This window comes from Tribolium madens, unplaced genomic scaffold (assembly GCF_015345945.1).
Source record: "Tribolium madens isolate multiple individuals breed KSU strain unplaced genomic scaffold, Tmad_KSU_1.1 Scaffold_3;HRSCAF=73;Tcas5.2_LG2, whole genome shotgun sequence".
Lineage (NCBI taxonomy): Eukaryota > Metazoa > Arthropoda > Insecta > Coleoptera > Tenebrionidae > Tribolium > Tribolium madens.
In genome coordinates this window covers 2,701,087-2,727,623 of record NW_025401006.1, presented here as the reverse complement: position 1 = coordinate 2,727,623, position 26,537 = coordinate 2,701,087, and the positions used below count along the sequence as shown (strand labels likewise).

Genomic DNA, 26,537 nt, shown 5'->3' with positions numbered 1-26,537 from the left:
AACAGAACATAATAACAAATTTTATTTTCGCAGATATATATGGCACGAAATATAAATACAGATATTCTTTTCGTTATACAATGAAAACAATTTTTTTCCTATTTGTTTATGCATTATTATTACATGATGGCAGTTTAAGGCTTACAAGGATACAAAAATAAAAGGCGTGATAGTTTGAGCACTGCTTTGCATAACTTTTATTATGTAAATATGATAAATATCAAAAAAGATATGTTACAAGTACATTATCTAAAGGCACCTTTATTTATAAAACTGCATCCAATAAATTAATAAATAAAAACGTTTTCAACAATTTTGCAAAAATATCTCCAGTCGGGTTACCATCAGCAGTTAACAAGACAGTAGTTCTAAAAACATTGCCCTTTTTTTGGAATGTTCGGTGATTGACGGAAATGCCGACAGAAACCAACTGACAAACATTTTTGTATATCATACTAACAACGTATTATTAGTAACACCAACCTAAAAAAACACAAATTTATGCACTAGCATTGACTAGCATTATAACACAAGTAGAGAAATAAAATTGCTGGAATGAGCGCCAGATCAAAGCGGTCGTTCCAACAAATTTCAGTCTAAATTGAATACGAAACTAGTAGTAATTGGGATAATATTATAATAAATAAATAAGTACGATTTGGCGAGAATTATTGTCACTTTTTACAGTAACAAACATAAAATCAAAAGCACGACAATGACAAAACGACAAACATTTTTCGCAAGAATCGTTAAAAAAAACTAATATGACTTTTGTCAAATAGGATATAAATTAGCACAAAATAGTTTTTACACGATTATTAAAGTACTATTAATACCTATATTGTATACCTTTATTCACATGTTTGCTAAAGCATTGCTGTTTGGAAAAAAATAGTCAATTTACATCAAAAGAAAGTAAAACATTATTATATGTTTAAGCTTCTTTAATGTAATTACAATTTTTCAGAAAGGAACATTTAACCTGTAAAACATTTTTCCAATTTCGGTGTACTTGTTATTGTAATATTTGCGCATTTTCTTGTATATTTACCTGGATTATTGCATCTTAAAGTAAGAAACCGAAAGTGTTTATAACATTTGCAGATAAAAAATTATTCATCGTCTAGGAATGAATGGTAGGCAAAAGATTTTGCATGGCGATAGTTTTGATTTAGTATTTTGTTTGGGAATAAATTGCGTCCACAAAAACAGTACGAAAAATCTTTTATTCTTCGACACTGTCAAAATTTACGGTTTTTCTCCCGTGTAAGGAAGTTTTGACAAATGTTTGGCATTTCTCAATACGAAACGTCAGATTATTTTTAACAGATTTAAAGAAAGTTTAACCTCATTGAGTCTAATTCGAAGAATAAAATGTTGTATTCAACTCGTTTGAGTGTAAATGAGACGCTTTATTCCACCTCGTAGATGATAATCCACTCGGTGAAATAATGCGTCCGATTTAAACTCAAACTCTTAGAATAAATAACTATTATTGGTAATTTGGTGACGTTATAAACAACTTTTCAGTCTTCAATTTCTTCATAATAAAATATTTGTATCTGTATAGGCCATTCAACATTACTCATGTGAATAGAAAAAATGTAGATGCCAATGGGTGAATACTTGCCTTAAGTATCCGGCTCCAGTAGATTCTTCCTTGCCGTTTTTCTGAAAGTAGCAGTTTGAAAAATACGTTAATATCCATTCCACCATAGCCTTTGGTGTCAAATATCTACATAAATTAATTAATATTTTTCGACACTCCTATTTGTCATGGAGCAACAGAATAAAATTTTCTACATAACAAATTGAAAACCGATTCTGTCTTAGTAATTATTGCTTTAAAGTACAAGTCAAGTGTCCCTTGCTAGATATGCCTCTTCTTCGGCTTATTAGCAAATAAAAAAATGCGCGTCCAAGCTCCATGATTTTTGAATACGGAAACGGGCACATCACGTCCCGACGAAACCGTCCGCCTCGATAACCGGAAAAGGAAACTGAAGCGCACATATGAAACAAAGTCGACGGAAGCCCGCAACGTGCCAATAATCTTATTCGACGGTCACTTCCGTTTCGACAGGTCAAGTTCTCCTTGGCCGTTAGCCGCTACCATCGACAATGGTATCGTAATAAACTGAGGGTGTGCAGAATCCGTCTGGGCTAAACTGAAGATGACTCCTCCGTTCGACGGAGTCGCATACATCATACCTTGAGGAGTTTGGTATAGCAGAGGAGACATGATTGAGGGTTGAGACGCAGACGACTTTGTCGTTGTCGTCGATGGTGCTGTCGTTGACGTGCTGGAAGACGTAGATGAGGGTTGTGAAGACGTGGAAGGAGGAGGGGTCGCTGCTTTCGACGATGAAGGTGCAAAACCGACGTCGGGTTCATCCTCGTGGGCGTCGGCGTCACTACTGTCGCTAGATTCGCCCCCCGACATGTTGTCATCCTGAAAAAAAAATGGTGATTTTAGACCAGTACTTGCACAAAGACCACCACTAATGCAAGCTTTTCAGTCAGTTTAAGTTTTAGTAAGAATGCTTTGACAAGAAGTTGCAATAATAAAAACTCGTCTCTTTAATGAATTTAGCGGAAAAATGGTGCAGACACTTTATCAGTCGATCCGTCTTGCATGCAGTCTTAAATAATTAATAAAATCAGTCGGTTGCATGACAATGAGGAAAGTAAATAACAATTAATTCGTGTAATTAGTAGTCGCGGCTTGCCGGCAACTATAGATTTACGCGTGTGCCGACGTTGAATTCAATACCAAATTTGACAAAGACGGGTTTTACGATTCCAATGGAAAATCGCAGACAGCGTGGCTTTGCTTGCCTATTATAGTGTTATTGCACGGACTGCAACTCGCTTAAGCCAAATGGGGAGAGATACAGAAAAACCGCGTTATATCATGGAAATTTTGCTGGGATACTCTTCTTGCATTTGTTCTTTCTTCTATAACAATGATACAGCAATAGATATACACATTGTTAAAAACACAGTCAGTTCCAACAACAAACCAAAAATCAACACAACTTTCAAAAAAAGTTATATGTTACTAGAATGACCAGAATTACTACAAATTTACAGCTACATTCGAACAAAAAAACGGTAAGTGTGAAAAAAATTTTTTTTTTCAATTTTTTGATGGTGTGAACGTGTTTTATTAAAAATAGGTTAAAAAGTATTTTGATGGCACACTAAATTCTGCAGCTAAATTCATAATTTTCCTAGCATTTTCCAGATGATCGACGATTCTGGCTTTCTCTACATCACTTAAATGCGGCATTACACAAGTTGGTATAAATTTAATGCCATTGTTAGAAATATTTTTGATAGGTATTATTAAGTTGACAATTGACAAGTAGAACCGAATTTACATTTGGAAAAATTTAGTTTCCTGTTTTTTTTAATGTGTCTGTATAATAAATGCAACAACTATCTAAATCTACAGAGTGTGTCAGAACTCGCGCCCCAGAGAAAAATTTCAAGTAAGATAAGATACCAGAAACATGTACATGGAAAAAATGTTTAAAAAATTCTATCTGTGAAAACATTTTGACATTTATTTTTTAACATTTGACATTTTTTTATGTATGTGCAATGATACTGATAATGTTGTATACAGGGTGTGTCAGAACTCGCGCCCCAGAGAAAAATTTCAAGTCCTACAGATTTGTCAACAATAAATTACCACCTAGGATTTGAACTTTTAGGAAAATTACGATTATCATGTTGTTTGTAACTAGAATTTTCAGAAGTAATTTTGAATGCCTAGGGTTGGTTACCCCTTGTTGTTGACGGTTGACGTTTTCTGTCAACCTGCTGTCAGCTATCAATTAAAATCTCCTTACAAGCTGACAGGTGACTTAACCTAAATTTTGACACTAGTTACGATATCTTTTGTTTGTCACCAAAAACCAACCTAATCAAATTTATGGCAACCTATTCACGAATATCCCTAAATCCTAGGGAGTAATTTCTTGTTGATACGTCAATACCTAAGATAAGATACCAGGAACATGAAAAAAAATGTTTAAAAAATTCTATCTGGCAAAAAATTTTGATATTTATTTTTTGACATTTGACATTTTTTCTGTCTATTCAATAATACTGATCATGTTGTATATGTTTTTTTATAATTATTTAGTAAAGGTAGAAAAAATATGCCAATAACTACTACTCAAAATATGTAACTATTTTTCCTACTATTTTATTGAGTCCAAAAGACTCATTTCGAATTTTTTTACGATTTGTTAAATATTTTCATTAATTTTATACACCTTGGTCTTGATCATCAACTTTAAACTTATGCTATTTGAAAAACCAGTAAATAAAAACTTTCTAATTTCTGAACTACTACATAGAACAGATTGTAGAGCCATACGTCAGCTTTCTTTACTTAGTTAGTCAGTAACAAAAAATAAAAGACAAGCATAATCCTAATCATGGATTTTCTTTTATCATTATACCTATAATGCTACCGCCTTTTCTCTTTGTGTTCTAAATTGACTTTTGAAACCCTGAGTAGTTCTGTGCTGTGAAACTCAAGTGTTACAAAATACCTACTTGTGGTTCTTTGCCAATGAACCGTTCGGCTTTTCCGCCAAAAGGCCTTGTTCTGCTAATTATTCTGTACGTGTTGATCATTAAGAGATATTCGAAGACTCTGCGTCCGTATACTGTAAATCACTGATGGGCAGACTTCCCAGGAAGCATACGTGCAAGTACGTCTTCCTTACAATAACCGTGTTAATAGGCTGTAAAAAAAGAGGAACATGTCGAGAATACCTTGGTCATAATCGATAATTATTATTATCAAGATGCCAGTACGGAGCGGCGATTGGAAGCCCAATCGATTACATATGCTATGGGAATCTCCCAATTATCCGTTTGGCCGACGTCGGCGATGCTGTCATATGATATACGTGGCCTGATCATTACGACTTTTTCTCGTCGGGAAGGATAATGCAAGTCATACGTGAAGGAATCGCTGATCCGACTCCCGTTTTTTATCCGAACTTTTCAAAACGCGAACACTGGTGACAGTTTGATCGCGCCGCTTTTTACCCAAATTAAAGAATATGCGTTTGCGTTCGAAATATGACAATTGCGTTTTTATTGCGCCGTTCTCGCCAATTTGTTACGTTACAAAGATGCCAATTCGATCGTTCGGAAATATCGTCATAAACCTCTCGTTTACGATGGTATGTCATGTATGAAAATTGTACATATTACATTTAAACGCTTCGGTAAATATCACAACGTCACGCTCTAGTGCGGGATCGATTCCGACAGGTGGCTGCCGATTTCTCAACACCTGATGGCGACTTCGCCCAAAAACGGCGGAAGGAAACTGAGGATAATCTCTTAATGCTTTCGAGCATTGATTAGCGATAATTAACGTGCCATATCCCGGATTATTTACCACACCGTTACGCCTCATTAATGGCATTAACGTCATTTATTTTCGGAACGTTTTAAACCTTTCGCATTCACCAAAATCGACTTGATCCACACATCAACTTTTACATTTTAGAAAGCCAACACAAAGTTGACGGAAATAAAGATTAGACTATTTGATTCGAGTACCTCAAAATATATAAACAAAATTTTTAAAATTATCCCAGGCTTGGTTTCCTCTTTTCCGCGATTACTGACGCTTTTCTGGTGGTAACAAATCTGTTTCATGGGAGCCGTCTCCCACATGAGCGCCTCTAGGTCCATTAGCGCACGTGTTTGCATAAGGAGGAAAGAGGCAACGTTACCTGTGAAATAATTTCATTATAATACATGTCGAACCGAGTACGATGAGAGACACCACCTAAATGGATCGGAACTGCTGTCAAGTGTTTTGGCGCCGGGGGTCTTTGATCACTTCGGGTATTGACCCGGCCTCAGGTCAGCGCAGACACTGGACCATCTGAAAAGTTTAAGGGCTGTAGTAGCCTTCAATTCGCATCAAAATCAAATTGTTCCATCGAAAACTTGTCCCGGGCACAAAACAAATACGGGTGCCCCGAAAATTCCGCGCTAATTCCCGATTTCTAGCCGAATATTCCTCTAGACGTGGAAATTGCGCCGAGAGGAGAGCTTTTATCGTGTGAAATTCCTTGTAGAAGTTTGGTGCAAGTGTAGAAATCGGACGCGATGAAACGGCGATCGCGTTTTTGTGCTCGTTTTTTGATTGATGGGCAATTCGACAACGAATAATTATCACGAAAGAGGTCTCTCGGTTTCGCCAATGCTCTAGTTTTCTTGCAATTTTTAAATCAGCGATAATTCATTGTCAAAATTTTGGGATGGCTTTATTTTCGAGAAAGAAGGTGTTGGAAATAAAAAAACTGCCACACATTGTCTTCATTAATATCATCGCTGGCTGTTTGTCTTCCATAATGAAGCCTGCAGCTGGTCTCCTGCCTAATCATCTGTGAAATATTTGCAGCTTCGTACCTGATGTGAGTTTTACGACTACCAAGATTGGACCTTATTAGCGCTAAATCGCAATTGATGTCTCATAAGTGTAAATAATAATAATTTTAACGCCATTATTTTTTTCGCAACAGGTGTTTATAACATCGTGTGGGCTAAACTATTATCATCAAACCGAATGAATCTGATACAACAAAAGTGCAATCTTATTGAAAAACCATTAAACGATTAATTAAATCTAGTATCGCGTTTAATTATTGCATCCATTATGCTTTTTTCTTTTCTTATCCAATTTTTCAATTAAAAATTTTATAGTCATTGTATTTATTTTTTAATCAAATCTACGGTGAAAAATTACCAAAAGATTTCGAAGAAGACTCAGAGGCGTCTCGTTCGTTACCCTTAAAATCATTGAAAAAAAAAACAAAAAATGTCAGCCTTACTTGAATTGTTACAAGAATTTTTTACTGACTACGTAGTAATAGCAACGTTTAGAAATGTTGTAGCATTTATACCACATTACTTGAATCTTAAATGAATTAAAAATGTTAACATGATTAAGGTATTATTCAAAATTATCCACACCGGTCACGCCTTGTAAAAGGTGTAATGACTTAAAATTCGACTTTCGACGAATTTTACAAATATTGACAATATCCCAAAATTAACATTAAAAGAATCATGTTTAAATATTTCGCAAAATCAGCTTCAAATATTACTGTACTAAAAACAAAACATTTCTTACATAATAGTAAAATAAATTATAAACTTGCGACAAATCGTTATAATTCAAGCAAAAACTGTTAATCCACTTTGGTGGCCATTTTATTAAACTTACATAATTCTGCGATTAGTCATAGATTTTATCCATTGTAAAGTTATGTAAAAGAAGTAATAGAAACTGCCAAGATTTAGGCAGGATTATCAAAAGCTTATGCTGTTATGTTGTCTAACATATAAACACCCATATATTTTATTGCTTTAACAGATATTATTTCCAACATAACTTCGTTTATCATAAATGATAAGTAAAAATTTATTCAATTTCAAATATCTCCTCCCACGTTATAGCTTTCAGTTCTTCTGCTGAGTTAAATATTAAATATCTTGTAATGAAAAAAAATGAGATCTTCTGCTTTTGAAATTGTTAAAATTCACCTAATTACATTTTTTTCTTTTCTTAGCTCTCAGATCTGACAATCGGATTGAAGTTAGTTGCCGTTAGTAAGCTCTTCAGCTCATCCTGTATGCAAAAAACCCACATGCTTTTTGCAAGTAATTTCACCGGACTTTACATCAGTCATTGGCATTGTACGGATTATATTTTTAAAACCTCATTTCCGTTTTAGATTCTCGTTTTGTTTTTTCACTCTGCCATTTCCTACCGTTTCGAAATAGTATAATTAGGTTCGATCCACTTAGTATTTTGTCGTTAAATCAATCCGTTAAATGAATAATTATCGAAGAGAAGCTTTGATTTAGGTGCGCGTCCGAACAAAGCTCGGTTTCAGGTTCCGCCTTTCTCTGGTGTGCTTCAAGGAGTCGCAAGAATAATGTGTGCGTGTTAGAGCAATGAATGCGGACCGTTCCCTCTAAAAATCCCTTTCAAATAATCCTTGGCCAGTTCAACATATCACAAGGGAGTTGCATTTGTTGCGTGGACAAGTGTACATATGTATCCACGTCTATATATCATGCGGAAACGGTGAAATAAATAGCAGGAAAAAACCTTGCCGGCTCGTAGCACATGTCCAAACGATGTATCCGTACACCTACACGACCGTAGGATTGCAATAGATATAATGCTTGCATATAATAAGTCAATATTTTTGCCAAGTAACTCGATAACAATATAATAGCCATTGTTCGGGTAATTGTGGTATAACCGGCCATTACTTTGGCCGAGGAAAGCCGACGCACCGCACAGATTACCATCGCTACCAGATCCAGATATCCATGATATACCAGCCAGATATGCTAGATCTCAACAGACGAGATACAATCGGCTATTTATTGAACATAATTGAACCCCGCTCCAGTCAAGAGACCACAATTTCAACTAATATTCCAAGAGCAAAATAAAATAAGACGACAAAAAGTTCTGGATTTGTTTTGTGGTCATCAGACTTTCAGCCATTTAAAATTCAAATGAAAGCCTTTGAAAATGAGCAAGAAATAAAATTAAAGGTTTGTACCAGCGACTGGCAATTAGCAATTAGAAGAACATGTAAGTGAAAAATTAAGTGTCCCTTAAATTCGATGAGCCCCCGCAGGCCACAAGCTGCGTGTCGTGTTTTCGTAACACGCTCACCCTCAGCATGTTTGAAGTAAAACGCCGTGTTTTTTGGGTTACTTTCGGCTCAGAATTGCGCAAGTTGCAGGTGTAAACGAAGTAAAAAAAAATTACAAACTGGACCAGTCGCCACGTTCAGATGAAAATTCGTTTATGGACGACGTAATAATAGGAGGCCATGATTGTGGATGTTACGAGAACGCATAATAGATATTCATAAAATGCAAAATTACGCACATACCGTCTACTTAACAGCATATGCATGATAATGAATCCGTCCTAAAACGGATTAAAGAAACGAATTAATAATGCAATTACGATGCAAATGCGGTTTGATGAAACACGCGACGAAAATTCGGAAGTGGACGAAATTAATGTCGCGGTGGATGATCGGTTTCTGCGTATGACGGCGTGTTCACCTGCGCTCCGGGTTCGCTCCTTGCTTCCGGGTGTCGATTTGCATAACTTCGAGAGGAGCGACACACCGTTACGTATTTGGCGTTGACGTTTCTTGCAACGAGAAATCATGGAGAACGACACAAAAGCAAAAAATGGCCAGCTTGTGTTTACACATGGTCGGTGGGTGGAGTCGAACTAAATATGGTCAAATTTGTTGCAGTTAGCACCATTGTTGATTGTTGGTTAACCAAACATCAGACCGGATTGTGATGGAAGGTGTTGATTCAACCTCCTTCCAGGTTCGCGAGACGACTTTTATTAAAATTTTACGGTATTTTAATGGATTTTCTAGACGTCCGATGTCGTAAACTCCAACTGATTTGCAAATCAAATTCAATTATTTATTCATTTTCAGAATGAAACATCCACAGAAAAAAAAACATGATGACTGTAATAGATAACAGGCGCAATGACAACATGAACAGTTTTTAATAAAATCTCAATTTATTCAAGTCAAAATGTATGTATATACTCCTAATTAATAGTAATTAATAAACACAATATTTAGTAGCACCTCTGAATAATTCTACATCTTAGGACACGCAGTTTAAATTTACTGTTTGTATCGGAAGTTGACGATTAAATATTCGATGGAATTTAAATACCTTGTATTAATTATTCAAATATTTCCACAATGACACAATATTTTAACTTAATGTCTTAATAAATTAAATACATAATTATAAAAACCCAGTAGTTTAATTACAAGACTATTATTAGACACGTCTTTACAAAATTATTGAGCATCCACTAACAAATATCATTCTTAATATTTATTTAAAACAACCTATACAGTGTGTTTCATAACTCGCGCCCCAGAGATAAATGCCAGTATAAGATAAGATATCAGGAACATAGAAAAAATTTAAAAAAAAATTCAATCTATACAAATTTCGATATTATGAAAGTTTAAATTTTGCTCTTTAACTCTATTATTTCTGTTAAAAAAGTTTTTTTGCTACAGACTGTTAGAAAAGGAAACAAGGAAACTGTATTCAAAATTGTAACTACGTTTAACGTTATTTGTGGCGTTTATTGGCAAACCTTTACTAAAGAATTATAAAAAAAAACATATACAAGATCATCAATAACATTAAATGAACATTAAAAAAAATCAAATATCAAAAAATAAATGTCAAAATTTTTTGACTGATAGAATTTTTTAAAGATTTTTCTTGTTCCTGGTATCTTATCTTACTTGGAATATTTCTAAAACACGCTGTATAAAAGTTACTTCCAAAATTTTAAACACAACAGGGCAATAAAAATTTGTTAATATTTTTATTTCACCGATCCTACTTTGGTTTTAATTGCTGTTGTAACACACAAGGATATTAATTCCCGCACTAATCTCGGCTTTCGGTGAAAGCCACTGGTGAGCAAACAAAGCCAGTGTAAATATGCATGTTACAAGAGGTGGAGCTTATACCTACTGTTGGAAAAGCGTGTGTAATTATTGTCATTTTCATTTTTTTTAATACAAAAATGCGTTGGATTTTAAGCCTGTCGTTTAAAGTAGAAAACGGTTATTTGTGTTTTTAATGAAAAATTTTCAATGGGATATATTCCGGATCTGTAATACTGTGAGAGAATTTTATGGTAGCACTCTAGGTGAGTGTGGTAAAAAAGCGTGCTTTTCACTTCGCAATGCGTCGTTGTAACTGCGCTATAAATTTTCCTCTGAAGGAGCTAAAAGATCAGATTTAAACAGAGTCTGAAGCAATGTAATAAAATAAAAATCGAGAGCAGACGCGTTCGTAAAAATATCACTATCATCCCGTATAAATTGTGGAATTTGATTTCCGAACCGTTGCGAGATAAATTTGATCGGTCCGAAAATGCCCACATAAAAAGCCCCAACGAATTCTCGCAATCGTTAAATTGCGCGGTGTGCCCATCATTCCTCTTCGAAATGAGCCGCAGCAGAAAACAATAGCACGTGCCGTCTCTATATTTTTTTGCTCTTCTATCCCGTCCCAAGCCCAGTAGCCAGTATTTTGCAACAATACACGACCCATATATGGAATGGTGCCCATGTATGGACCATGTATGGCGTTTGCTCGGCTCCGGTCGCTGACGACCGACTCCGTGACTCATGGGGGACTCTTAGGGACCCCACAGTTCTTCGGCGATCGTCGTCCGTGCTTCTTGCGCTCCGATCCATCATGTCCTGAGCCGCCAAATGTAAGTACCCACAATTATTGTTTGCAAAAAACCTAACTGTACAAAATAATCGCATGCCTGTTTTTTCTTTACTAATAACATTTTTTGCTTTAAAGTTTGTCTAAAATTGGAGATTTTTGAAATAATGCCATGGTGTCAATTTGCATTTTTGGGACAAAAGGCTCGATTTTCGAAAGTGATTTTTGAGGAAAAAATCACAAGGAAAGGAAAAATCCCAACATATGTGTTTCATTCTTTTACAGAACGCGCGGCGCTATTGCGTCCATCGACCCAGCGACACCTGCTTGCAAAAGGGGCTCTGGGGGCGGTGACAGGTCTCCTGGACTGGAATTCTCCTGATCTAGGGTTATTACAAGCCGAAAAAAAGCCCATGATCAGGTCACCAACGCCGAAATCAGGAGAACTACCCCACAAGGGGGTGAAACGCGAACAGGTGTGACCTCCCGTGCCCCCCACTCTCCGACACAGCCAACTCGGTCAGCGCCAGCGTAGATGTCGAAAATCACGAGCGGACGGACTCAAAGGTATCGCATGTCATTTGGATATTTATGATAATCATTATTATGCCTCATTTGATTTGACTGTCTCTCTTAGACTTTTTGTCCTACTCGAAATTTCATTTCAGTATTTTTTTCGCATCGTTACAAGCGCAATTAAGTACACGATTTATATGCAGTATTGACAGTGTTTTATGTCCAAGTCAATTAGGTGCGTGCGTAATGTCTCTGTGTTAACAATCTTAGTTTTATGATGGAAAGGAAAATGAATGCAATCAAACGTTTTATGCTTTTGACGCCCCGGTGGTAAATTATCGCGCCGTATCAGACATAAAACTGATTGCAAAATTACATACATAATAATTTATAACTGACAAAGTCCAATTAGTCATACGCTGTCAAAAAATATGCTGGCTGCTAGTCTTAAACCTGCGAGCGTTCTTTCGGATTTGATATATACTATCAATTTTTTATTCAAAATAACTTCACAAAAGCCAACGGATAATCATTTTCACCAACTTCATAATAACTCGGCCTTTTCGATATCATTACTTAACACAACTTAATCACTCCACAAAAAAAGCCTATCCTTGTCAATTATATTTCCATTAATACACCAATCCAGTCTAGTGCCGAAATTACTTAATTAAAATAAAATACATTTATTTTAAAACATCACCGTAAGGGTTAAAATTCTTTATACATCATTATAATTAAAGTAGGCACTCCCATCTCTTTAGGCTCTCTTATTCAACATTCATCTGAAAATCTGAAAATAAATGTCTCTCCCTTTAGAACATTTCGTACATTTCCATTAGTTTTAATGTAATGTAAAAGCAATAAAATTCACTTACGGCTTCTAATTTAATTATGTTTTTATGGAATTTAAATTACTTAAAATTGTTTTTTTACAAATTTATAAATTCGATCCTAATTTTAATTGTTAATTTGACACAAGATAAGTATGTCCAAAAATGTAAAACTGCTGTTTATTTACAATTTTAAATTAACTGCTAATGAAATGTTGGTCGATTCGCTGCTGCAGGAAGATAAACGTGCGAAGCGTTCGAATAATTTTAAGTTGCCGTTTGTTTAGCAGTGAGTTGTTACTGCTTCATGGTACGCTTGCGGGATCAACATTTTATTCTGTATAGATTTTATACAACAAAATTGTTTTTTTCATTTAAACAAATACTTCAAAACACTCGTTACTGATTATTACTAATGGCTCCGATTGTTACAAAATAGAACAGAAATTTAAAGCAGCTGCAATTTTTGGAAATTAGTGTGCAATTGAGTAATTAACGGAGAAATTCGGCCACTTTTATGAATATTTAAACATTAAAATGAATATATTGAAATTGAACGAAAAAATAATTTTCTATCAAGGTGATGGACCAGCTGGTGTTATGTCAGCTTGGCTCGAGGCATACGCCCGTTTTGTTCAAACAATCCCTTTTCGTATTTAAATTGGGCATAATTTGAGCATAAATTTGCACACGCGTTCGATTTGGTTTCTCAAAATAACAAATTTAATTAAAATGACCACTTAATTGAATGAGCTTTAACTAGAACTAATTCCGGTAGCGGCACAATTATACGCTAGATAGTCAGTAATAAGGTGATTCCTGTTTTCTGTTACAGACGTGGGCGACGCCCAACACCGCTGGACATCAGGTGTGAGGAACTCGTCATATGCAACTAACATCGGATTAAGTTGTAGTTCTACGGTGCCATATTAAACTTAATTTATCGTATAGGATAGGTAGGCAAGTTTCGGTCATGATAGATGGTTTTTGTTTGGTAGCCGAATCAAAATAGAAAACCGTACCTATACACAACCAACAATCCGAGATATTCAGATAGATACTGATGATGTTTGATCGATGTCTGATTTTGATCTTTTATACTTTTAAATTTAAATTCGCCTTTATCTCTTCGGTAGCCCCGCTATAGCATACTCATATTTGTAATTATAATTTCGTATTGATGTATGATTGACAACTCTGATAATGTTACTTTAGTTTAAGACACTAATTACAAATTTTAATTAGGCACTATGTAGTTTTTAAGTAGTCATAAATTTTGATGCTGCTCAATCCCTGTACGATTAGGCTGAGACATGGCTTTAATAATTATGTATGAAACTTTTTAACCAATAAATTGATTATGTGACATCTGTATTTTTATGTCTCGTTCTCTCATTCCCGTTCCCATACACGATTTTTGTAAATCGGACAAGTAGGTACAGACTGGTTCAAAAACTTGTCGACTCTGATTAATTATTGACTAACATTTCACCGTGCTGAATAGTAATTCAATGTGAGAAAATCATGACATTTCCTACATCCAATCTTTTGCTTTTTTCAGTAATAAGTCTAAGAGAGAGAGACAGAAATCCATTTACAAAAGGGCACAAAATTACATTAAAAACATGTTTATTATCACATTTACGGAACAAGTACGATGCAATCGACACACTGGTATTACACAGTCAATTTGTAAAATAATCTCGAGTTTCTCGCAATTCACTCACCTTACAAAGAAAAAACAGTCATGCCAAGCAATAAGTTTTGCAACCCCGCATCACCTGTATACCATTTTTAAAATCTAATTAAGCTAATTTTTACATCAATCCAACGGCACGTAGATAATACAAGGTTGCAATCTGTGCGGTTCAAAATAACATAATTTATTTCGTATTAAAAACATAAAAAGCTAAAAATAAATAATAACAACCATAAATATCGATCTAAAAAAACATGCTTTCAATTAAAAAACTAACTAGTTACAATCGGTCTTGAGGCACACATTCAGTATTTTTAGTTGCTTTATACATCACAAAAATTAAGATAAATATTACATCGAATACAACATAATATAAAATAATAAATACCTAACTTAAAAGTATTTACCATTTTGAACAAGACACCTATTCTACATGGACTAGATGATTTAAAAAATTGCATTATAGCTATCATGCTACAATACGACTTAAATTATTCATTTGAATGTGTTCAAGATTTTCGTGCAATAGTACAGAATCTGATGTTCAAAATGGCACTTAACGATTTTTATAAAAAATAAACAGTGCACATCAATGTGCGCCTTCAAAAACAGATCAACTTTGCTGGAATGTAATTTAATACTTTACATAAAATTAAAAATTAAAAACTTTGTACAAAAAAACATTAATATAGAGTTACGAGTTAGAGACTCTGGTGTCTAATAGGTATATAATGAATGCTAAAAATCGCCACCCACCGTCAAGGAAACTTGCGATTTTCCACAATATCAAATATTAATTTTTTCACAGCTTTTCGAAAAATAGTGACTTTTGATAATTTCGACACCACCGTGCATAATTAAATTCTAAGAAAATTTTCCCGTTGGTCGAGTAAATTCAAATTTATGGCTCGTCTCGCTAATCAAGCCCATCATCATGGGGGAAAATTCTATAACTAAAAAAAAGCTATTTTGTTACGCCAATCATCCAAGCGTCGAAACGAAAGAGGTCCTCAAATTAAAAGGCGGTTAACAACAAACATTATACTGCCCCATTGTTGACCTGCGGTTTTTATTGTCCACGTTTCTGCCTCGTCATTTCATTCGGACCATTATTTGATAATAATAATAATAACGATAACGACAATTATACTTTTTTTCTGCAGCTATTGTAGTGTCAAAATTTCAATCAACCCCCGAAGATTATGTTTGCCCCGTGTGGGTTCAAAAGTGAAATCGGGGATTTGCTTGGGGGGGCCAACGACCTAAAAATAAGCGAGCCTCCAACGCAGATGGGTGCACCTCCTACACACACACTTTTACTCAACCAATGGGATTTCGTAAATGTTTTAAATACAGGTGGGCCGTAATTGCTTTGCTAACATGATCTAATCGTAAACAAATAAAAACTGGACCTCAAAATCACCTGGAGAATATTCACCACAGAGAATCGCAAGTCGACCTTTTCGTCTTTGTAATACGCTTCGACGGAATTAAAAATACCCTGAGTTAATTCAGTTCGTATATAGCGTGCATCTTTTGGCCCTTTTGCGTTACTTTTGATCTGGTGTTGGAAACAAAAAGTCCCACGTACGTACGTGGGCCGATTTGGGTTACAAAACTACACGAAAAAAACTTAGTAATAAATACATTTGCATTTATATGACCTTATTTGGGTATTTAGCAAAGGTTACAATTGCAAGATTTCAAAATTTCAAATCTATTCAACGCGCCCCTCTCGGGATGCAAATAAATCCGCAAGAAACAATGGTAAAATAAAGCAACAACTACAACATAACACCGTCATGCAGAAACAAGACGCAAACATAAAGGATCGCATACACACACCAGAAACGCATTTTTTAATCAAACTACCAATTGTTTATTTACAACGCACGGGCCACTCGCAACACCTAGACTTCCGTTTCCGGGTGCAGGAAGTAATGCCAATGGCAAAACAGGATAGCACGCGCCATCTACCGTTAGCGAAAAATCCTGGCTATTACCTCCGGATTCCCGGAACAGCTGTTGGCCCCATCGGTGGGAAAACAAAATAAATCTCACGTCTGTCCCGATGCGTGAGGTCTTGCTTTCAGATGAATTATTCAAGTTAAGTCGGTCATCGTTCACTTTTTTAATGCAAAAGATGGAGTTCATCCGACGCACTGGGTGTTAAAAATCATGTGTCGCTTTGGTTTTGACGTCTCGACGCGTCAATTTTATCTCATCGCAACAACAATGATCGGAACTCTCTCGTCTGCCGTCGATCGAGCGTCTACTTTGAATATAACAGTTAACGAAGCGAACATATGTTTCTTATGGGCGTAATTCAGACCTAGAAAAATAACGAAAGAAAATTTCGAAACCTTCATTACGTTGAGATTTATGTTTGGACGTTTGCAATATTAAATTTCTTGGCTTTAGGGTAGGCGAGTAATGAAAACGTTAATCAGCAAAGTACACAAATGTGTAAAGCGAGGAAATTGAGATGGTAACTGACCAACCGTTATTAGGAAGGAAATTATGCCGCGGGACTTTCTTATGATAAGAAGTCACGACAAAATCCGACAAAGTTAAAATTATGACCGTGAATATCAGTCCGATGGCTAATTTACTATGAAACCTTTCATAAGCAATTTACATTTAACTTGTGGCCATTTCAGAAGTCGATACATTTTACTAGCACAGTGTTAATCAAGACAAGATTAATCTTTCAACTTATTAGATTTGTTGTAAATGATGTTACAATTTTGGCCCAATTTATGCTAAATTAATACACATAGCAATCCTTGTCGGATAGAACGCTTCAGGCTATTTAAAATTATTTTGATTTGCATTAATTTAAACGCGCTTCTGATTCAAATTTTATGACAGCATACGACCACTTAATCTATCAGTCATTTAGTTATATTCTTATTGAGCAATCTGCTCGAAATCAGCATAACATTAAAAACAATAAAACCAAGGGTGTCGCAAAGCAACGCTAAGCCTCTTAAATTTAATACCAATTATATAAACATCAAATGCTTACACATAAAAGGAAATTACTCCGCTCCCTGAGCTTAATACCAAAACGAGCAAGACTCTCAGTTATTCCAGCTTTTGTTATTTAAAAAAATTGCACTAATCGAAAATGCGCGTCTGAAATGACTCAACTCCAACTTCCACATCAACTTTATCACAATTTCCCGAGATCCTGAAATGCAAAAAACAGTGGCTACTTCCACGTTAACGTGAAAACAAACAAGCCTGATACGAAGTGTCTTTTTTAAATTGTTTAGGCAAAAGAAAGAGTCCCAATGTTTCTTTGGGTTGGCTTTGGTATCCCACCGTTTCCCGGCGCGTCGTCCCGAACGTGATAACAGTAACGTATTGTGACAATAACCTAAATCATGACTAAAATCACCCCTTTTGGGTTCTCTCCCATCCGTCTACCGCTGAGGATGAGAGTGCGTCATGTGCGAGTGCGAATGCGGGTGTTGCGGGTGTCCGTAGCCTTGGTGCGGCGGCGGCAGCGGACTAGGACAGGCTTGCGAATAGCCCCCATGCTGCGGTGAACCGCCTAGGCCCAGGTGGCTCTGCTCTAGGTGTGAATAGTGCCCCTGGCCACTTAAAGAATGCGCGTGCGTGTGTGTATGCGGCGAACCGTACACCATTTGTCTTACTTTGGAGTCCTCGTCGCTGATGTTGTAGGTAAGTTCCGTCTCCTCGAATCCGGTGGCCGACATTCGCTGGTCACCGGATGCCGAACCTGCCGGAGGATCCGGGGAGTTCAAACAGGTCTGAATCAGCGCTTTACCAGCCTCGCTGGTTATCATCGGTTGGAGTTTGCGGGTGGCGAAGGTGTACACGTGCCCCGTCTCAGACGCCACCAGGAGCATCACCTGTGTCCCGGTGAGAGTCGACAGCTCGTAGGCCTGAAAAAAATATATAACTCAAAAGAAAGCAGACTCTTTATTATTTTCCTTTTTTCTGTTTGTTTTTACTTCTTTTGTAATTTTACTTGTACTCTTCGTGTACTATAAGTTAAAAGTAAGAATATCCTACGATTAAACTTTTAACTTAACTTTTTATTCAATAAAAGCGATTAATTTATTAATGGTCGAAAGAGCTCTTAAACTTTAACATGACTTGTCTTCTTAAAAGCGAAAAAAAATGAATAATTTTTCACTTAAGTTAAAGCACCAATTTATATTATTTTTTCAAGAAAAATATACAGGGCGATTCAGATAAGATAATGAGCCTGACGATCTGGCGATGCAACCCAAAATACAAATTTCATTTACGCCTTAGATCCAATTTAAATTAGGATTTACAAGTTGAATCCAAGTTATCATCTTATGTCAGTCTGACATTAGTGCAGAGAACGCTCATTAGTGCCATTCAGTTCTCAGGGAATGATAGAGAAAGTGGAGAAGTCTTTTCGGTGTAAACCCAATACAAAATGTATGAACAAATGAAACAGTAAAGGTAGGCAAACAGTTTTTTTTATAAATCATAAATTGCTTGTCAAAGCGCTGTGAGAGCAACATGAGCAACTTGGATTGCAAATGCAAATCACAATTAAAATTAGATCAAGACGTAAATGAAATTTGTTTTTTGGGTTGCATCGCCAGATCGTCAGGCTCATTATCTTATCTGAATCACCCTGTATTGGAGAAGAAGCTTTGAAGCCCGAACGGCTGCTGCCCACACATAAAGGCTATCATCCTATGTTTCAATTAGCAGTCTTAGGAAAAGAGTTGATACATTATACGGCCAGTTTCATGGGCGGTCTGCAATCGACGCATGTCTGCACCTCAGGTTTGCCCTCAGCACTTTTAAGAAAACATAATCTGTTTATTATGCTGATTACATTAGACGTGTACCAAAGAACAGTTATTTGTGGTAAATTTACTCCGACTCCATTAAATACAATTTATTAATTACTAATCTTTTAAAACTATACCTAGTATTTAACAAGCAATCTCATGAAAAAACTCTTACCTCTCAAAATTATTCTATATGTTGATTTAGAGTAAGGAGTTATTTTTTTATTGAAATAAACATGTTGGTATAAACTTCGAATCAAGAGTTAATGCTAGAAATTTGTTAATGATGTAGTTCTACTGTTTGATGATGAATGATGAATTGGTGCTTGTAACCCTATAACAGTCAGATCCAATTGTACTAACCAAGCTTAAATTAGCTTTATCTTAAAAATAAATAACTGTTGTGAATTAGGATACTTAATATTAGCTGCCAAATGACTTGAACGAAGTTCAAATTTTGATAAAATGGTGCCACTAGTGCTTTTTAAACGACAACCTTGAAGGTAGTAGCAAAATCTACGTTATCTAGAAAGTTTGGACCAGTTGTAACTACATTAGTAAAAAAACAACTTGCGTTTCTTTTTTTTTTTTTTGAACAAGAAAAAGTTAAAAATTCAGATTCGTATTGTGTAAAATATAAGAAGTTGCCCTTAACTTAATTGTATCAAAAAACTGATAAAACACGCTTACAAAAACCACTTAAAGCGTAATATGAAGGGTGTTGTTTATACTAACATCTTGAGATGATGTAAAAGATAAACAAAGTGAAACAAAAAACGACAAGCCACTTCTTCCAGTAGATAAATAATTTGTTGGTGCAGAGTATTATCAAACCCCATTTTGCTCGGTCGCGCCTTTAAAATTTGATGACCTCCTCGACTGTCTTGGGGAAAAAAGCACTTTATGCAGTCTTTCGCGTATCTACGATCCGGTAATTGCTCGTTTCGTTGTAAATGACCCGTTGCGAGGGTAGCAAAGCCTCTCTACCATTAATTTTCGAGGGATTTCGGTAGTTAAAGAAATCACGAACTTGGAAGATTGTTTAATTGAAATCTTAATTATTAAAAATAAATTAGTGACTATTTTATATCATGTAAGTGACAAATCAATGGTTCCGACTTGTAAACAGCAAGAGCCATTCTCAATATTAATAACCTGTAATTTGAACATATCAAACTGTATGTTCCGAAGGTCATCGTTTTGAATGTGACGAACGATGACTAAGACAAGCCAAACGGCATCACATTCCCTGAACACATGTCCAAATGACTTATCATTTTTCTAAAGCCTCTACAAGATTCATCAATCCAATAATCAGCCTTAATTTTATAAATTACTGTGATTAGAGCATCGTATGGAATCAATCAAGTCATAGAAATCTGCTCGGTATTGTCCTGTGGTGAGAAAGAAAATTTTTTCATTTCCTGTCTCGTGCTAGTGACATTTTCAAAAACAAAAAGCCTGTTTTAAATTCAAGATTAATTGTCGGGCTTTGCTTCGTTTCACACATTAATAAAAAAGAACTAACACTGATGACAAATCGTTTTTATTGTAGAGCGGAGAGCGAGGGGTCGATATTAATTACACTCAACAATCAAGATCTGGCTCTATTAATTTATTTTTCATAATTGTTTGTTGCGGGGATGGTTTTTATAATGTGTACATCTCGGCTCGCCAAGAAACGTGTGGAATGACTTCGGTTAATTGCTAGGGAAGAATTTGTGCGTCGAAGTAACATAACGAGGCTAATTTAATGACAAAATAATATATAGAATTGATTTATATTATCATGTTTATGTATAAGGTCTTTACGCAAAAACCGTGTGAATGGTGAATTTTTGCAAAAATGGTTATTTTAATTGGCAGGAGACGCTTCATTTAGTTACTAACAAAAGTTTAACTAAAACTAGCCTAATCACCTGTCTTGTTGACATCTTTTTAAAATTCTGTCTATGTTGTATTCCATGAATATCGTGCTCCTAGGTGTCAAAACTGCTACTGTTTTAAATAGTCATTAATTTCAAAGGAGACACTAAATACCATACCTCACAAAGTTTATATTTTATACACTCGCTAGTAGTTTTTATGTAAATTTATTAAAAAACTCGTTTTATCTTTGAAATGCAAAAACTTTAGTGAAATTTATCACCACATACAGGCTGCGCCAGAACTCGCGCCCCAGAGAAAAATGCCATGTAAGGTAAGATACCAGGAACATGAAAGAAATGTTAAAAAAATTCCATTTATAAAAATTTCGAAGTTAGGAGAGTTTAAATTTTGCACTTTGACTCTTTATTTCTGTTGGAAAAATAATTTTACAAGTTTTTCTGCTACGAGCTCTTAGAAGAGAAAACAAGAAAGCTGTATCCTAAATTGTAACTCTAATTAATGTTATTTATAATTATCATAAATCACAATTTTGATTTAACATGTTCACTTTTTAGGTTTGCTAATTTTGTGTAATAACCTACAGGAGCATAGTGGTTTTACTAATTAATTAAACATCGGTTTGTAAACACAAACTGCCTGCATATTCTACACCTGCAATTATTATCATTGAACGAAACCAATTTTTGCTAAAAACCATTTTTCAATTTAAATTTATGAGTTTTATTTCCTTATTGATTTTTCAAAGGTCAGCTCAACCAAGAAATTGACAAATATTGCATGTCTTTGAACTTTTAAAATGTATTTTGTGTTAAATGTCGTCCCCCGCTAATTTGTCCAAAACTGCCAAAGTGAATGTTTATTCTCTCTACTTTCACCGTTTTTGCAAAATGCGAGGATTATTTGAAGAATAAATATTAACGCTTTAGCAATTTGTTTTTTTCAACAAAGATAGGCGTGTAATAGATATAAATATTATATGGTTATAATATTCGTACGGTTCATTGCTTACGCCTAAGTACTGCAATTTAGCAGTTAATTTTTGACAGAACCTCCATTAAATTTAACGCGAATTACACGCATTTTATCGAAAAATTGACAAAGTAAAAAAAGAAAATTAAAAACACGTTTGGACCTCCCGTAGCGATAATTAGTCGAGAGTAGCAGGTAAAGACAAAATTTCGAGTTCAATGTGACCCGAATTGCTGTTTAATATTTTGACAGATCTGACCTAAGAAAATAGGTGAAGTTGTTATTATTACATTTCCTGATGTTATCTGCAATTTGACGTTGAAATTATGGGGGAGAAAATTACCAAGAATAAAGTAGAAGAAACATGGTTTAGGCGATGTTTTTATGACTAGTGCTTAACTCCTACAAACTGAGTTATGTATAGATTTTATCTAGTTCAGGATTATATTTAGTTGACACAAATGCAAAGTTATTATCATCTTGCGACAAAAACGTATACCTTAATTTGCACAAATCTTCTATTGAAGATACATCTGCGTACTTAAGTCATCACCACCAACTTATCGATTTATCTTCGATCTATTCTTTGATACGTCAAATGCTCTAAGCAGCTTAATTGCACTACTCTAAACCTATCAATTAACAAAATATGCAAATGGATCTGTAAAAACAACCGTTTAATCAAATTGATTGAAAGCCATATCCAGAATTATATGCATATAAACCTACCAACCGCTGTTATTATTATCACATAAATTACAAAGTGACAATATATCTTAATAAATTGCCATTTGATTAATATTGTAAATCAATTCCTGGTGCGTTGTCCAAGTTTGGACAAAATTTTCCGATTTCTACGTCGCTAGGAACAGAATTAAATCTTTGAACGGTTGCCAACTCGGATGCCGTAAGAATCTTGAGATTTAACATCCCACATGCATAATTCTGGACGCACAAACAATCCAAACGTGATTGATGGTATATTACAAATCGATTTATATGTTTTTCATTTTGTATGTTTAAAGAACAGAGATATTCCCTCCGAGTTTAAATAAATGTTTAGTAAGTTATCAAATGCTATTTACACATTTATAGAAGACATTGATAGTTCCCATGGACTCACTTAATTTGTACTAAATGGTGACTATTTGAGTAAATATTTGTTCGCATCAAGCACCGTTGAAGAAAGTGCTGTGGGCCAATTCGTTCTTCGGAGGTGCACAAGTGCTTAAAAAATTCATTACAAAAATAAAATTAATAATTTTCTTTGTAATAGATAAAACTAGAAAATAGTTTTATGTTTCAAACTTTTGATTGTGAAAAGTGTACATACAGTTGGAGACAAAATACTTTGGTCGTCAGTTTTGTGACACTTTAATGTAATTCAAGCTTTAACGTTAAAATGAATGACAATTTCAAATTATTGACAGCTATTATATTTTCCTATCAAAAATATGTGCATACAACTTGTCAACTATGATTGACAGTAGCTAAAAATAAGGTTAACTGTCCTAAAGGATGCTTTGCAATTTAATGTCACTCAAGTGACATTGACGACCAAAGTATTTTGTCTCCAACTGTACCAAAAATAAATGTAAACAAAATAATAAATGCAAAGTAGTGAAATTAAATCTGAGGCGTATAAGATATTCCAATTAAAAATAGTATTCGCTTGAAACTTGAATGAATCGAGTTGTAGATAGGTTTGCTTAAAATAGACTGGAAAATTGCACCTTTTTGTGTATTGCTATCCGAAATTGGAGAGTCGCCATATCAAGCAATACCAGATCTGCTTAAAAAGACAGGCGCCTTCCCTTTTAGAATATGGGTCAACAAACGTATTAAAAATATTAGTAAATCAAGCAGTGATATAAAAAAATTAAAATAAATTAATTTCTGAAAATGAAATATTAGAAAAATGTAAATATGTACTGAGAAAAATATTTAAAATAAACAGATATACTCGTCTAACATGCCAAAAAACGTAAAATGTTATCTTCAAACTGAGCAGTTTTGACAGAAACATTTATGATAACTGAAAGAAGAAAAGGTCAAAGAAGTAAGATGAAATGCTGCTAAGATCTTGAATATTCTCCATTTTGGTTACTATATTATGATTACGTGACACAAATAAATGAATTACATTAAAAAAATGTGGTAATTCAATTGTTGACTTGTTGAGTTTATTAACTTCGCTTAATTATGTTTCAATTTTTAAGAAAAACTTACTACAGTTTTAGAATTTTGTGACTCATAATTGCGACATTTGTAATTTGTAAATGTGAGAGAAATTATTATTTTTTTAAATTAATATTTTTATTTCTTTTTACTACCAACATTAACACATGCACAAAGTCGTTTCCAAGAACAATAAGCAAAAATTTCCTCTAATTAGCCCTTCAGTCATAACAAATAATAATTAATAGATACAACGATATTAAAAAACTTTATTAACAAGTTTGTTAAATACAATATTGATAAACTACATACATAAAAAATTATACCTTATAAACTGAGAAGTTACGATAAAAGATTAAAAGATACAAAAAAAGAGTCGCACCGCACCACTGAGCCTTCTTAAAATTAATAAAAACAATAGTAAAATTTAAGTAAAACAAATAAATCAGGGAAAAAAATTAATAGAGAGCTACTGTTGTAACATCTGTAAATAAATATGTACGTAGCAATCAAGTTATAAAATAGAAAAAAAATTAAAGCAGATTTGTAGAAATTACAATTTTCTCGTACAGTTGCGATTTCCGTTTAACGACTTTTACATTTTGTAAGTGTTGACTAACGATCAAAAGTCTGTTGCAACAATTTACATATTTTGTTTTTCTTATAACAAAAATGCGATACGTCGAGGTGTGCTTCAGGAATATACACAACTTTATCGCACCTAATTTTAAATACATACCTAGAAGCTTGAGTACAATGTGATTTAGTATAGAAAATTAGTTTTATTAGAAAAATGGGTTTCTTTACCTACCTGCGAAGTTACAAAGTAAAATGCTATTTTGGTTTAGCAAAATAGTATATTAGTTAACTAATTTTATTAGGTACAAAAAAATTATTCTAAGCATAAAAAAGGTGTTTTGAGTGTATTTACAAACACTTTTAATTACAAACTTCGCTAATATTTTTTATTTTCAATTAATATGAGGGTATCATAAATTATCATGCTGCATGAGTAAAACAAAATCTCGTCGCTATTTAATTAAATTTAATTAGACTTGGGGAATTTCCACTATATCAGTTTTCAATTCGGTTTTCAGTAAATTGAAAAGTAATTAAATCCGTGTCTAGTTCATCCCGTGGTTCGGGTACTAAATTCTCTCATTTAGTTCAATAAAACGTAATTTTGGTGTTTGGTCCTTGTCGATTTGACAGTAATAAAAGTAATGAAAAATCTATTTCTAATTATTTTAATGAATCATAATATTATCAATTACATTCGGTGAGGCATAATTTTGCAAAAAGTAATTTCTATTTGTGGCCTAAAAATCGTCGAGAATGATGATTATAATAGCATTGCGGTTTTTTCGAGACGCATCGTACTGGCGGCTGTAGCATTTCGAAACCATTGAGGGACTACACGGCGGTGTAATTACCGGCGAGATATCTCTTGTATTAGCTGTCAAAAGCAACATATGTTTATAATTTGAATTGCGTACGCGGCGCTCGCGTCTTAACAATGTAACAGTACCACAATGCCAGTGCCCATAATTATCTCAGGTCACGTGTTACAATCTTGGATCATTGCAGGTCTGCCTTACGGCGCCTGACGCTCTGTTGCGTCGCGACGCCCCTGTTGCATCGCAGACTATCACCCGAGCTTATCGTGGCCCTCATATCTGAGCCCTTTCGGCAAAAATTCTTAAAATTGTTAGCAGATGTATATCTGCTGGTGTTTTTTATGAGGTTGGGAACAGTGCGCGCGCAATCGCTCACGTGCATGCGCCCATCACGTAGAGAGGTTATCTCACCTTCTTCATGATGCCAGTCTTCCTCTTTGAGAACGTCGTGTACCGCCGCAACTTGTTTTCTATGTATTCCATCTTGATCTTGACTCTGCCTTTGGTCTTTTTGCCGTTACTCGGCGGCGATTTCTTAGGCTGGAGGGTGTTGTAGGTGTCTTCGGATATGTCGTTGACGCCGCACGCCTCCAGTCCCATGCCCTGCGAGGGCATCCCCCGATCGTCGTAGCAGATGTCGCCTTTGAGGCCGCGCCCTCCGCAAGCGCTCGACACCATCGTGTGGCGCGGCGACAGCTGCTGCAAGCTGGTGGAGGGCCGCCCCAGGCCAGGGTTGCCGTAGATCTCTGGCGGCGTCTCGCCTGACAGCAGGTTCATGCTGTAACCTAGGTTGAATCGGGAATCCCTCCCGCCAGGTGGTTCCATTTCGCACCACAGTTTGACAACAATAACAACACCGCACTTAGTGTATACAGCACTAGTACACACAAACACAGCTGAGCACACAATAGCACCCAGA

At 35.1% G+C, this 26,537-nt stretch overlaps 2 protein-coding genes across 3 annotated transcripts; one reads left to right on the top strand and one right to left on the bottom strand.

Moving 5' to 3' along the window:
• LOC123008156 (serum response factor homolog) lies at positions 1-26,537 on the bottom strand. Its single transcript, XM_044403805.1, has 3 exons — positions 26,030-26,537; positions 18,039-18,290; positions 1-2,452 (listed from the first exon to the last, which is right to left on the bottom strand). The coding sequence occupies exons 1-3, from the start codon at positions 26,441-26,443 to the stop codon at positions 2,066-2,068; spliced, it is 1,053 nt and encodes a 350-aa protein (XP_044259740.1). The 5' UTR covers positions 26,444-26,537; the 3' UTR covers positions 1-2,065.
• Positions 11,198-14,045, top strand: LOC123008157. 2 transcript variants are annotated; one of them, XM_044403806.1, is made up of 3 exons: positions 11,198-11,369; positions 11,602-11,895; positions 13,513-14,045. In XM_044403806.1, exons 1-2 carry the CDS (start codon positions 11,213-11,215, stop codon positions 11,808-11,810), a joined length of 366 nt encoding a protein of 121 aa, XP_044259741.1. In that variant the 5' UTR covers positions 11,198-11,212; the 3' UTR covers positions 11,811-11,895; positions 13,513-14,045. The 2 variants fall into 2 exon arrangements, 1 of the variants encoding a protein (XP_044259741.1); XR_006412924.1 differs by having other exon boundaries at positions 11,216-11,371; positions 11,614-11,895.

Coding starts and splice junctions, on each gene's coding strand:
- LOC123008156 (XM_044403805.1), bottom strand. CDS start 26,443: ATGGAACCACCTGGCGGGAGGGATTCCCGATTCAACCTAGGTTACAGC. Junction 18,291..26,029: donor AGACTGGCATCATGAAGAAG/GTGAGATAACCT, acceptor TATTTTTTTCAG/GCCTACGAGCTGTCGACTCT. Junction 2,453..18,038: donor TCAGCGACGAGGACTCCAAA/GTAAGACAAATG, acceptor TTTTTTTTTCAG/GATGACAACATGTCGGGGGG.
- LOC123008157 (XM_044403806.1), top strand. CDS start 11,213: ATGGTGCCCATGTATGGACCATGTATGGCGTTTGCTCGGCTCCGGTCG. Junction 11,370..11,601: donor ATCATGTCCTGAGCCGCCAA/ATGTAAGTACCC, acceptor CATATGTGTTTC/ATTCTTTTACAGAACGCGCG.